Source organism: Naegleria gruberi, assembly GCF_000004985.1.
Source record: "Naegleria gruberi genomic scaffold NAEGRscaffold_77, whole genome shotgun sequence".
In the NCBI taxonomy this organism is placed as follows: Eukaryota; Heterolobosea; class Eutetramitea; order Acrasida; family Naegleriidae; genus Naegleria; species Naegleria gruberi.
Window position 1 is genome coordinate 66,333 of NW_003163250.1, and position 11,994 is coordinate 78,326.

Genomic DNA, 11,994 nt, shown 5'->3' on the forward strand with positions numbered 1-11,994 from the left:
GAAGAAAATTCATCAATCATCACAATAATAGTGTAGTATTACTTTAAATTAATACTAAGAGAAAAACAAAAAACAGACATACAGAGAGAGAGAATGGGACAAAATCCTTCTTCACCCTCTCAGAATAATAGCAATCATCTCGTTGCTCATAATCATCATCATCATCAACAGCAGCAACAACAACCCCATCATCATCACCATCATCAACATCAACAGTGTGATGTCTTACCGAATTCAACTCATCTAATAGCAGACATTTCAGAGGAAGAACTTACAACAGATTCAACCTCGGCAACAACACCAACATCATCAACCATGACAGCTTCTCTCTCATCAAATCTTATATCGAGGAGAAGATCCTCTCTCCCCCATAAATTGAATGACCATAGTACAATGAGTGGAGAACATGATGAAACGAAACGATCCCTTGGTAAAGTATTCAAAAGTGCCACACATTTAAACGCTCATGAAGATATTGAGAATTATTCATTGGGAAAACAATTGTGGGAGGTTGAAAAAGCAAGTAATAGTTGTAGTAGTGATGAGAGTCAGCAGCAGCAGCAGCAACAAGACTCCCATCACGAGAGTCCAGCAATGATAATATGCCAGACTCCAAGAAATACGAAAATTTAAATATCAAATCGAAACGAAACAATACTCTACCACTAACAATAACTGCTAAGGAGAATGAATCACCAGTTCATCGCTCGAATACTCATCCTCATCTTTCCTCTCGCAATTTTCAAGATCACCAACAACAACCTGTAACATATTCCAATAATCTCAATACTCCAAATTCTGCCACCTACAAAACTTCCCAGAAATTAATCAAACTAAAGCCATTTTCTACACCAGATTTGAAAAGGAGTGCACTTTTAAATAGTAGGAACAATCAAGAGGAAGTAAGTGTATTTAATTTGATTTCTAATAGTTTCGAATAATTTCGAATAGATGAATGGAGTAGATACAGATACTTTAACACCTACAGTGAGTGACGATATTTCATTTAATTCATCATCTGTCTATTCTCCACCACAACATGCCAATTCTTTCAGAAATAGTGTCCTCTCAACAACAAGTAGTGCCAGTGGAGGATCCAACAATAATCACAATAATAGTCTCATCAATTCTCTTTTCCCATCTCTTCCGGTTGACAGGACTAAAATGACTGATGAGGAATTTACTGTCTACAAGGAGGTTGTCAGTAAACCAGTTTATGAAAAAATTCTGAAAAGTAAACCTCTGACAGCTAAATGTGGATTCAATGAAGAGTATATGAAAGAGTTTGCTTTTGAACTTTCTGATGAGGAAGAATTGAAAAATACCTATCTCACAACAGACTGGGTTGAAACAGCAAAACTCCTCCAAAGAACAAGAAGTATCGACGAGACCACTCTCAATCTTGACCCAAAAACTCTACTCGAACCAATAATTAATACAGTTTCTAAACGTGATTCTCTCTCCTCTATTGAAGAGGAAGTGAAGAAAATTGTAATGGAAGAACAAGAGGTTCTCAAACAAGAAATCAAAATCAAGCTAATAATTACTGAAATTGCAAATGCACCTACAAAAACTCTGAGACAATTTCTTTCTCCTGTTTTGCACAAGATGAATGTTCTACCAGAGATTGGTTGGTTTCACTCTGCTATTCTCGTAGGGAAGTGGAGACTTGACTTTAATGATAGTAGTGTAGTAATACCGAGAAAGCTTGTTAGTCAGGCTGCTGTTATTACTACAGACATTGAAACAATTAGTACATTGGAGGATCTCAATAGAGTGATTGATGGCATGTCGAGATGCATTTGTAAATGGAATAGAAATATAACGTATAAACAAACTGGAGGAGATAGAATTAACACAGGGAACTGTCAGGATTTTGTGGAAGATTTGTTGGATAGTATTGGAGTTAAAATGAATCTTTCTGGAAGTATGAAGAAATTTGTAAAACGTTTGAGAAAGACAGGAAAGTGTTCCCTTGTCTTTGAAATGGATAAGAGATTCAGAGAATATTTTGGAATGGAATCTAAACGGGTGAAGTTCAAATCACACGAACAATTAGATTTGTTTGTGAGAAAATTACTTGACAAGTGTCCAAATTTTGCTCAAGAATTCAATGATGAATGGATACTCTTACAAAGTTTTGATAGAACCTACTGGTTGAAACACATTACGTACACTCACATTGAAGAGTATAAACCATGCAAGGTCATTAGAGATAATAAGGGAGTTTCCGATTGTCCATTTCACGAACCCGAGTTCACTAACTTGCTTAAAGACTAGGCTTTGATATTTGAATCAATTTTGTAAGAAAAATTGAACAAACTCTATTGTGTTTCTTTACATAAAGAATATTAATCACGAAATACTGTTAATTATTGATCAACATTGTTAATATTATATTATTAAATAGAGAAAGAAAAAATGGAACAAGACAAAACAACCAAAGACACAACAATCAACAATAACATTGCAGAGGATGATTTTGAAGACGAGGAGATTCCTTCCGATGAATACTACGACAGAATGTATCAACAAAATGTTCATAAATATTTGAAAGAAAAGGAAGAATTTTACAAAAAGCAACAAGACAAGTTAGCTTGTTCCGAACCACAAGAAAAAAAGATTAAAAAGTAAAGCCTTCATAGCTGCATCTCTACTATTCATCATTATGAAGAAGGCTAATTACGGACTTGCAAAATGTGATTATACACATTGGATAATTATTTGTACCATTGATTGTGATTGCAAATTAACAGATAATCAAATTAAAACAGGCTTGGAACAATTCGAGAAAATTTCGATTAGTAAATGTAAAGACATTCCAATGCAAAACGGAAGGAGAAGAATTTTGCTAGATCTTGCCACAGAACAGAATTATTATTACTTTTTAAACTTATTTACAAGGAAAAGTAATTTTAGCATGCAAGGCCTAACAATTTATTTGAGTGGACAAGGAATTGCAGACGATACCAATCAAGTTAAAAACCTAGTTGCCTATCTCAAAGGTAAATTGGCAACACTAAAGAGATATCAAGATAATTTTGATTTAGTTGTTTCAGAGCAGAATGATGATTGGCAAAATAAGAAGGAAGAAAACAACATTGACGAATTTACTGAACTCTATGAAACTTTGAAAAGCTCTAACTCAAACTATGAATCCAATCTCAAGAAGGAGGTAAATACACTTCTCCACTCAATGTATCCCTCTGCTTTCACTCCTAACTCAACCACAACTCAAATAACCTGTCTCAAAACTGGAATAACACGAAAATTCTAAATGCCTCAAACTCACTCCCATCCACCTTCCACCTCAATAAGTTAAATTATTCTCAACATTAAAGAGATAATTGTAGAATTATTGCTAATCACGTTATCGGAAAAATCAACAATTAAAATTTTATTTTAAAAAAACGAAAAAATTGTTGTCCAATAATTTGATTGGTGCGTTGCAAAGACATAACATTACACGTAATCACCACATCATCATCATTTGTTTTTCGTTCAAACCAACGAATCTATTTTAAATTGGATTGATTTGTGGACAATCAACAATTATCTTCATCATCATTAATTTATTCGGAAAATGTCGAAAAATCCTTCACAACAACAACAACAACCAGAACACACAATTCAACTCAGTGATAAAGTTGATCAGGTTCTTGAGGAGGTGCTTCCACAGAGAGATCCTTTCGATTCGAGTTTCTTTGATCCTGTTCATTATATAAATCTTCGTTTCCCTAACGAACAAGCCTTGAATGAAGGTCTTGAATCATCCATCATAAAAGTCAAGAAGAAGATTCAACGTGTCGATGAAGATATCCTTGTTGCTGTTCGTAAACAAAGCTCTTCTGGTGTTCAGGCAAGGAGAGACTTGGAGGAAGCAAGAGAAACCATTCAAAGTTTGTTTAAAAAGATTAACGAAATTAAGTCTAAAGCTGAACAATCCGAACAAATGGTACAAAACATCACAAAGGATATTAAATCACTTGACTATGGTAAGAGAAATCTTACTGTTACAATGACTACATTGAAGAGACTTCACATGTTGGTGTCGGCTGTGGATAAGTTAACACTCTACACACAAAAGAAACAATACAAACAAGTTGCGGAATTATTGGAAGCTGTCAATGAGTTGTTGGCTAATTTTGAAAAGTACAAATCTAGCATTCCTAAAGTTCAAAATTTATTTATGAGATTTGAAAGTGTTAAAAAGTCACTTCGTGATCAATTGTTCCAAGATTTTAAGAGTTTGGACGCTCACAAAAATTCAGGTAGAGAAAACGTACAACAACTGTTATCAGAGGCTTGTTTGGCTGTGGATGCTCTTGGAGATTCTATTAGAACTGAACTTATTTCTCAATTTGTTAAAAATAGAGCATTGCATGTCTATGATATGACATTCAGAGAAGGAAAAGAAGAAAGTAAATTGGAAAGAATTGCAGACAGATACAAATGGCTCATGAAAGTTTTGAAATCCTATCAAGAACAATTTGGAGATATCTTCCCTAGTTTTTGGTCAGTTCCACAAGAAATTACTGTTGAATTCAGTTTAATGACTAGACAAGCTATTGTTCAAATGCTCCAAAGAGGAAACAATGTTTCTGGTAAAACTTTATATACAGTAATCTTGTCAACAATCAAGTTTGAACGTGACATGCAAGAGAGATTTTATGATCCAGACGAATCTGAAATTTTGGTAGATCTTCAACAACAAAAGAGACAACTTGATCAAGAAGAAAAGCTCTTAAAAGAGGCAGGTCAAAAATTACAAGAGGGTAGTCCTGAAGCCAATGACAATCTGAAAAAACAATTCAAGATTATGATCAAACGTAGAGAACTTGAAAAGGTTGAAAATGATATTACTAAAACATCAACTCTTGATTCCTTATTGAAAGAGGGTGATGGATCAGCTAGTGGCATTAAAGAAGTTGAAAAGGCAAAGAAGAAACCAAAGAATAAGTATAACTTTATTGGTTTTATTAGTAGTTGTTTCGAGGAACATATGAGTGTATATATTGAATATGAAGAAGAGTCAATGAGAGAAACTCTTTCAAATATTATCCAAAAAGAAACTTGGGACATGAACAGCGAATACAGCAGTAGTCAAGATTTGTTCATGTACATTGTGGAATCTATGAAGTCATGCAGTGCTTTATCTAAAAAGAAGACCCTCTATGACTTGGTTGAGAAGGTATTCAAAAAGTATCTTGCTGAGTATGCTGGCATTCTTACTAACAAATTACCAAAAATTCAATCTATTGCTTCTTTAAATTCCAACGCTCCAAATAATGCTGCATCAGGAAATTCTAGTGTTTCGTCACCTGTTGCTGGTGGTTCTGGTGCCTCCTCATTCATTCGTAGTTTGGGTATGTCAAATATTTTACCAACAGAAACCTTCTCCGATAAGAAGATTAAGCTTACTGATAGAGAAGAAATGGTTGTATTTTACATTATTAATAGTGCTGACTACTGTCAACAAAACATTGAAATGGTACAAGATGAATTGAAAGAAACTCTTCAAGAACCATATTGTGACCAAGTTGACCTTTCTGAAGAACAAGGTCAATTCTACCATGTTTTGAAGAGTGGTATTGAGGTTCTTGTACATAACTTGATGAATGTCATGGAAAAACAATTTTCTGAAATGATTTCTGTTGCATGGGGTAGTATGGATACTGTCGGAGATCAATCTCCTTTCATTTCTGTTATCATGCAAACTCTCAAAGATGCTATACCATTCTTGGCTAAGGCACTTCCTATTACTCACTTTAAATTCTTCTGTGACAATTTTGTATTGTCATTTATGGCAAACTATATCAACAATATTTACAAGTGTAAGAAGATTTCACTAATGGGAGCTCAACAATTGTTGGTCAACTCTAGGTCACTTGTAAAATATAGTATTAGAGAATTAATTAATTTGGGTGATAATACAAGATTTGATGAGGATGATTTGGCAAGTTTTGCAAGGAAAGTTGATGGAAAGGCCCAAAAAATTGAATGTATTTTACGTACCTTATCTGCTCCAAATGATTTGATTGCTGAGACTTATATTAGTCTTGCTCCAAACGACCATTCTTTACCTGAACTCACAAAGATTTTGGAATTGAAAGAATTACAAAAGAATGAAAAACAACAAATTCTTGAAGGTTATCAAAAAGAATTAAGGAAGAGACAAGGTGGAGATGCCAAAGATGCACCTCAAGCTAGTGCTATTGGTACAGCAACAAAGAAAATGGAACAAGCAACAAGTGCTATCATGACTTCAAGTAAGAGCTTTATCAAAAAGTTTACTAAGGATTAAACGTTTCTGTTAATATTATATTACAATTTCTCTATTTGTTTAACCAAGCATGTGGAGGTATTTTTCCTGATTCACGAGCATTCACATAGAGTTCCCAAGCTTTTTCAGGATTATAGTTGGCCTCTGATAGACAAATAACAGTAAACTCTCTCGTGAGACCAGATAAGGATGAAAACTTTTGTATCAGTTCCTCTTCTGGAGAAATGTTATGGTGTTGATGATTCTGGTGGTGAATCGATGGCTGTTGTTGTGGCTGTGGACTGGAATAATCTGAATCATGATAATTCTTAGATGAATAGATACTGTTAAGGCGTTCTTCTGCCTCTTTGGATGAAAAACTTAGGTTAGAATTGTTATACGAACTATTATACGAAATATTCGAATTATAGTATTCCTCTTCTTCCTCTTGTTCCTCTTCATGATATTCAGGTGAAGAATGTGAAACATTTTTGGAACTGCTACTACTAGAAGGTTTAGAAGACTTAGCATGTTTTTCCTCCTGCTTTTTCTTGGATTCTCTTTTCACTTCATTTGCAAGATATAGCAATACATAATTCCTCATCTTGTCAACTTCCTCCCATTCATGACTCTTCTCTGGAATTAATTCCAATAACCTCTGAATACTATCAATATATCGATACGTATCCCTCAAAGTAAAATGATTTTGATGAGCCCACTTATTTCTACAATTCCTAGCTTCAAATAATAAATTCCTATCCGTATTAGTCAACCATCTATTTCCCGCAGCAAACGCATCATTCCAATGTCGTTGTATAACTCCAATAATATTCTGTGTATCCCAAGCACTTGATGCTGATAAATTAACATTAAATCTCGGAGCAGATGAAGATGATCCTCTTCCAAATGTTGTAGCACTCATATAATCACCTCCCTGATCTTGATTACTTGCTGCTTTTTCTACAATTTCCTTCCAGCCTTCTCCATACTCTTCGGACAAGGCTGTTTTCACCAGAGGTTCATAAATTCTATTAAAATACTTTAAACACCTTCCGATAATATCGTGAATCTAAAATGTAACTTCCGTTTTGATCAAAAAGAGTCTTTAATATTACATCATACCTTTTGTTGATCGAGAGTTTCATCCTTCTTGTCGTGTTTTCCCATTTTTTTTAAAAATTTAAATTTAAAAATAGTATTTTAACTATTTAATAATTATTGAAAAGATTACAATATTAAATCAATAAAAAAAAAATTCTAATACTGTTTCACCATATTCGTTAAGCATTTCCAATTTAAAATCAGAATCATTCTTTAACAAATCATCTGCAAAATATAATGCATACTCATCATATTGAGCTACCTCTTTCATGAATGACTTGTCTATTTTGAATGACACATCAATATATTCCAATACTAAAACGTTTTGAATGACTGCTTCAATTACAATTTCCTTATCCATCTGTAATGATGAATCAAGAGAAAATAATACGAATCCATCATTTTGCAATGCAATCTTTACAATTTCTCTATCTTTTTGGAATTTTGGATCAACGTATTCCAATGCTGCTCCATCAATTTCAACCAATTGTAAAACAAAATCTCTATCTTTCTTCCAAGATTCGTCTACATATGTCAATGCATGCACATTATTGCCTACTGCTGCTTTGATAATGTCTGGATCATTTTTGAAATCTTCACTCACATATTCCAATGCTGTTCCCTTCTGTTTAACTGTTTCTAAAATGAATTTCTTATCATTCCTTATTAATTCATCGGCTTGTTGAATAGATGGTCGAAACTTCTTAATAACCTCTAATACAAGCTCCTTATCATTTTTATAATAATTTGGAGCTCTTGGTAAGATGGAAGCAGAATATAACTCCTCAATAAAATCATTCTGTGCAAACTCATTGATTGACTTCACTAGTGTATCTCTTGAAGTTTCGAATATTTCCTCAATGTTTTCAGTGAAATCGTTCTCACAGAAATCTAGATTGGATAGTGCTATTTGAAGAGCTTCCTCAACATGACTAAATTGTTTCATGATAAATTCTCTATTCCTTATTTTTTTCAATTCAATTCCTAGTTGTTCAATAACTTTTAAATTATTTTCAATATCATTCTTCAAAGATTCAACACAAGCCTGAAGCGATAATTTAAATCTTTCAACTGTCAATTGAATAATTTGTTCATCATGTTTAAGAGATGAATCTATTTCGAAATAGGCATTAGCATTCTGTTGAATAGCTGTTTCGATTATTTCTCTATCCTTCTTAAATGTAGCATTATTAACATAGGCAAGAGACGTTCCATCCTCTCTGACTGCTTCTAATACTATTTCTCTATCTATTTCATTAATATATTTCAATAAATATCCTTTCCTGTTAACAACTTGCATTATGAATTGTCTATCCATTCTCAACAATTCATTATTTTCAAATGGATTGCATTTAAAATAAACATCACTAAATGAAAGGCATGCCAATATAATATCTCTATTATGAGTAAAATTATCATTAATACCTATTGGATATGATTTAAAAAAATCTGATGATAATCCATTTGTCTTGAATATTCTACTCAATATTTCACTTGCATTTGGCCTCATTTCATAATCGTCATTCAACATGGAAATTAGGATTTTGAAAAATTCAGTCCAACCTTCAATATCATCATCCAAATTAGCTTCCTTAATTATTTGTGAAATATTATTATTTTCCATGTGAATGATTAAATATTGATATATATCATCTAAATGATGTTGAATATCTAGGGATTCATTTTTTGGAAATATTACATTTAATAATGATCTACCTAAACTCCAAATATCACTCCTGAAAGATATTAAACCTTGATTTAGGCATTCAGGTGCAATAAATCCAAAAGTCCCACATATGAAAGAAGAGGAAGAAGAACTCTCTGATAAATTTGATGGGTTTGAATCAACATCTTGAACTTTTGTAACAGTGACACCAATTCTATCAGAAGGTATTGGACATGCATTCTCTCTAACACTTCCCAAATCTCCAATAATTGTCTCTATATGGAGAATATTATCCTCTTTTTTGGTAATTATTGTTTCTTGGAGGAATAAATTGTCTGGTTTGATATCACAATGAATTAAATTGTTATCATGAAGAGATTTTAGTCCATGACTGGTTTTAATTAGAATTTGAAGTAAATTTCCCAAATAGAGTTTAGGTTTCAAATTTCTATAATTAGACAAATTAATACCTCTATATTTGGAAATAATAATAGCTTCATTTCCATTCTTTTCAGTGATTTCATAAGTTAATATATTTGCATTGTGCATTTGTTTAGCTTTCATATTATGTTCAATTTCTCCATAATTATAAATTTAATTTTAACAACATAATGACCATTTAAATTTACATCGGTTCCAATATATTTAGATTTGAATACAATAATACCGTCATTTCTTGCAAGTTTTAATGGTTCTTCAATTTGTAGTGCCAAGTGTTGGATGGTGATCTCCGATTTTGTGTGAATGGTTGAAATTAAACTCATTTCCTCCTCTTATTTTTTTTTAAAGTAATTTTAATTTTTGTAATTCCAAAACGTGATTTAGTTTACGACTATTCGAAAGATTACAAAATTTACTTCATGAGATTAAAAACAATATATAAATGAGAATTTGTGAAAATTAAGGTTATTTTAATTTAAGGTTGTGTATTGTTTCTTACGATAAAACATGTAAAGTAATCCAATAATTGAGACAGAGAAACAAATAATCACGAAAAGACCACCTATGGTTGCTCCAACGATAATTCCAATATCTGAACTGTCATCCTTTTTTGGATTAAATGGAGAAGGTGATTGACCATTGACAGTAAAATTTTGAGCATTTGAAACAGAGAATTCAGTACATGCAGAATTTCTGTTCAATTTTCCAAATAAGATATTCTTCAATTTTTGATCATTGCACAAATTGCACTTGTCATTAGAATTGACACATGACTTGACATTTGAATTAATAAGGGAATAGTTTGAGAAAATTTCAAATTCACCAATAACTAGGGACTGAGAACCATTACACAAAGGTCCTTCAATAGTTTCAATCATCATTTCAAAATTTCCCAATTTAAATCTCGAAAGTGTTTTCGTCTCTGAAAATTTAACATAAAATTTGTGTTGCATGTCTTCAGTGACGAACCAATCCTTCTTTTCTACAAATTCATCACAGAAAGTAGTAGGATATCTTTCACTTTGTTCAAATTCTAATTCAATAAATGAATTCTTCAAGGTTAATTGAGTGCAATTGTTAGTCAATTGAGTTTGATAAGCATTTTGAGATGTTCCCGCTGTTCTGAAGAATTTTTGCCACTTTGAGCAAGCCATGGCTCTGTTGGACTCATCTGTGGAGGAAAACTTGCCAAAATATTCATAACATGGAGTAAGTGATGCACTGCCCAATCTAATACTTTCGTCGAAAATAGTATAGCTAACTGAGAACTCAATCACAAGATCTCTTGTATTTCCTTCATAATTAAAATCAACAACTTGTACATGTGCATACTGTTCACTGAAAAACATGTGCATTTGATTGAAATTGCTAGGATTGGTCGAGTATTTAAAACCGTTCATGGTTGTTGTGAAATTCTTTCCAATTAAAAAATCTCTTGTGATGCTGGTTGGACATTCATCACACAAGATGACATTCAATAGACAACAACAGGATATGACCAATAGGATGGACAACAACAGGAAGTGGAGATTGACAGTTCGCATTATTGAATTATTTTTTAACAATTTGAAATAATTTGAGATTCGATTAGAATTAAACTATTTAAGATAATTATCTTGGTGGATGTTATATGGAGTTTTGCGCATGTGGAATTATATTGGAATCTATTTGGCATTCAAGAAAAGTGTGTAACGGAGTTAAATTACAGTGACCATACTTATTGAGTATGAGATACAATGTTCCCATAGCTGAGGATTCGTGTATTAATATATCCATTACTGTTCGTTCTTATTCTCTCACTTCTTTTATTAATAAACTACTAGAAATGTACATTTCTATTATTGAACCGATGTGAATGAATAAACAAAGAAATATTTCATAGTGAATGTATTCCCGTGTAGTCCAATGGCTAGGATACCTGGCTTTCACCCAGGAGGTCCGGGTTCAATTCCCGGCATGGGAGGATAATTTTACATTTTCAAATGCGGAATAGTTTGGTTATCATCTCCGGATTTATTTCTGAAACACTGCAAAAAAAATGGCAAACTCCTTTTCTTTCATCTTGTTTGCCATCTTGGTTTTGAATTGGGCCTTGTTAGCCAATTGTAATTTGACTTTTTCACAACAAACATTCAACACTCTCCTCAACTCAACCCAAACTTCAACTCTATCACTGACAATGTACATGGGAGGTGGAACAACCATCAAAAACAGTAACAACAGCACATGTGGAATGTCTGTGGATAATCCATGTACAAACTTTAATCAATTATTATTAACTTTTAATTGGACACTCTTTAGTCAATTTGAGAATTTCACAAAAGCAACATCGGCAGGTGAAAGAAACGTTCACTTGAAGATACTGATACTTCCAGATGGCAGTATTTTCTGTCCTATCAATCCAGTTAATTTATCTCCTTCAATGAATTATCATTTAGAATTTACGAAACTAGTCGAATCATCAACAATAACACCCATCTTGACCTGCCTCAACACACAAGATGGAAATGGCATTTCCATTCCT

At 32.8% G+C, this 11,994-nt stretch overlaps 7 protein-coding genes and 1 non-coding gene across 8 annotated transcripts in view; 5 read left to right on the forward strand and 3 right to left on the reverse strand.

Moving 5' to 3' along the window:
- Positions 1-93: 93 nt before the first annotated feature.
- NAEGRDRAFT_59821 (uncharacterized protein) lies at positions 94-2,377 on the forward strand (the record flags this gene model as incomplete). Its single annotated transcript, XM_002669830.1, has 3 exons — positions 94-523; positions 748-902; positions 952-2,377. 3 exons carry the CDS (start codon positions 94-96, stop codon positions 2,278-2,280), a joined length of 1,914 nt encoding a protein of 637 aa, XP_002669876.1. The 3' UTR covers positions 2,281-2,377.
- Positions 2,378-2,920: 543 nt separating this feature from the next.
- Positions 2,921-3,277, forward strand: NAEGRDRAFT_75116 (uncharacterized protein; the record flags this gene model as incomplete). The annotated part of the gene is made up of 1 exon (XM_002669831.1): positions 2,921-3,277. The coding sequence occupies one exon, from the start codon at positions 2,921-2,923 to the stop codon at positions 3,275-3,277; it is 357 nt and encodes a 118-aa protein (XP_002669877.1).
- Positions 3,278-3,583: 306 nt separating this feature from the next.
- Positions 3,584-6,304, forward strand: NAEGRDRAFT_53902 (uncharacterized protein; the record flags this gene model as incomplete). Its single annotated transcript, XM_002669832.1, has 1 exon — positions 3,584-6,304. One exon carries the CDS (start codon positions 3,584-3,586, stop codon positions 6,302-6,304), a length of 2,721 nt encoding a protein of 906 aa, XP_002669878.1.
- A 206-nt stretch (positions 6,305-6,510) lies between these two features.
- On the reverse strand, positions 6,511-7,429 carry NAEGRDRAFT_75118 (uncharacterized protein; the record flags this gene model as incomplete). The annotated part of the gene is made up of 3 exons (XM_002669878.1): positions 6,511-6,574; positions 6,664-7,301; positions 7,385-7,429. 3 exons carry the CDS (start codon positions 7,427-7,429, stop codon positions 6,511-6,513), a joined length of 747 nt encoding a protein of 248 aa, XP_002669924.1.
- A 73-nt stretch (positions 7,430-7,502) lies between these two features.
- On the reverse strand, positions 7,503-9,578 carry NAEGRDRAFT_75119 (uncharacterized protein; the record flags this gene model as incomplete). The annotated part of the gene is made up of 1 exon (XM_002669879.1): positions 7,503-9,578. The coding sequence occupies one exon, from the start codon at positions 9,576-9,578 to the stop codon at positions 7,503-7,505; it is 2,076 nt and encodes a 691-aa protein (XP_002669925.1).
- A 362-nt stretch (positions 9,579-9,940) lies between these two features.
- Positions 9,941-10,825, reverse strand: NAEGRDRAFT_75120 (uncharacterized protein; the record flags this gene model as incomplete). The annotated part of the gene is made up of 1 exon (XM_002669880.1): positions 9,941-10,825. The coding sequence occupies one exon, from the start codon at positions 10,823-10,825 to the stop codon at positions 9,941-9,943; it is 885 nt and encodes a 294-aa protein (XP_002669926.1).
- A 536-nt stretch (positions 10,826-11,361) lies between these two features.
- NAEGRDRAFT_t760 lies at positions 11,362-11,433 on the forward strand. The gene has a single exon. It is a non-coding gene; the product is annotated as a tRNA-Glu (tRNA).
- A 75-nt stretch (positions 11,434-11,508) lies between these two features.
- NAEGRDRAFT_75121 (uncharacterized protein) overlaps positions 11,509-11,994 on the forward strand; it is a gene marked incomplete at both ends in the record, with an annotated part of 2,876 nt that continues 2,390 nt past the window's right edge. Inside the window, one exon of the mRNA XM_002669833.1 lies at positions 11,509-11,922. Within this exon, the coding sequence (XP_002669879.1) occupies positions 11,509-11,922 (414 nt within the window). The remainder of the gene's footprint in view (positions 11,923-11,994) is intronic.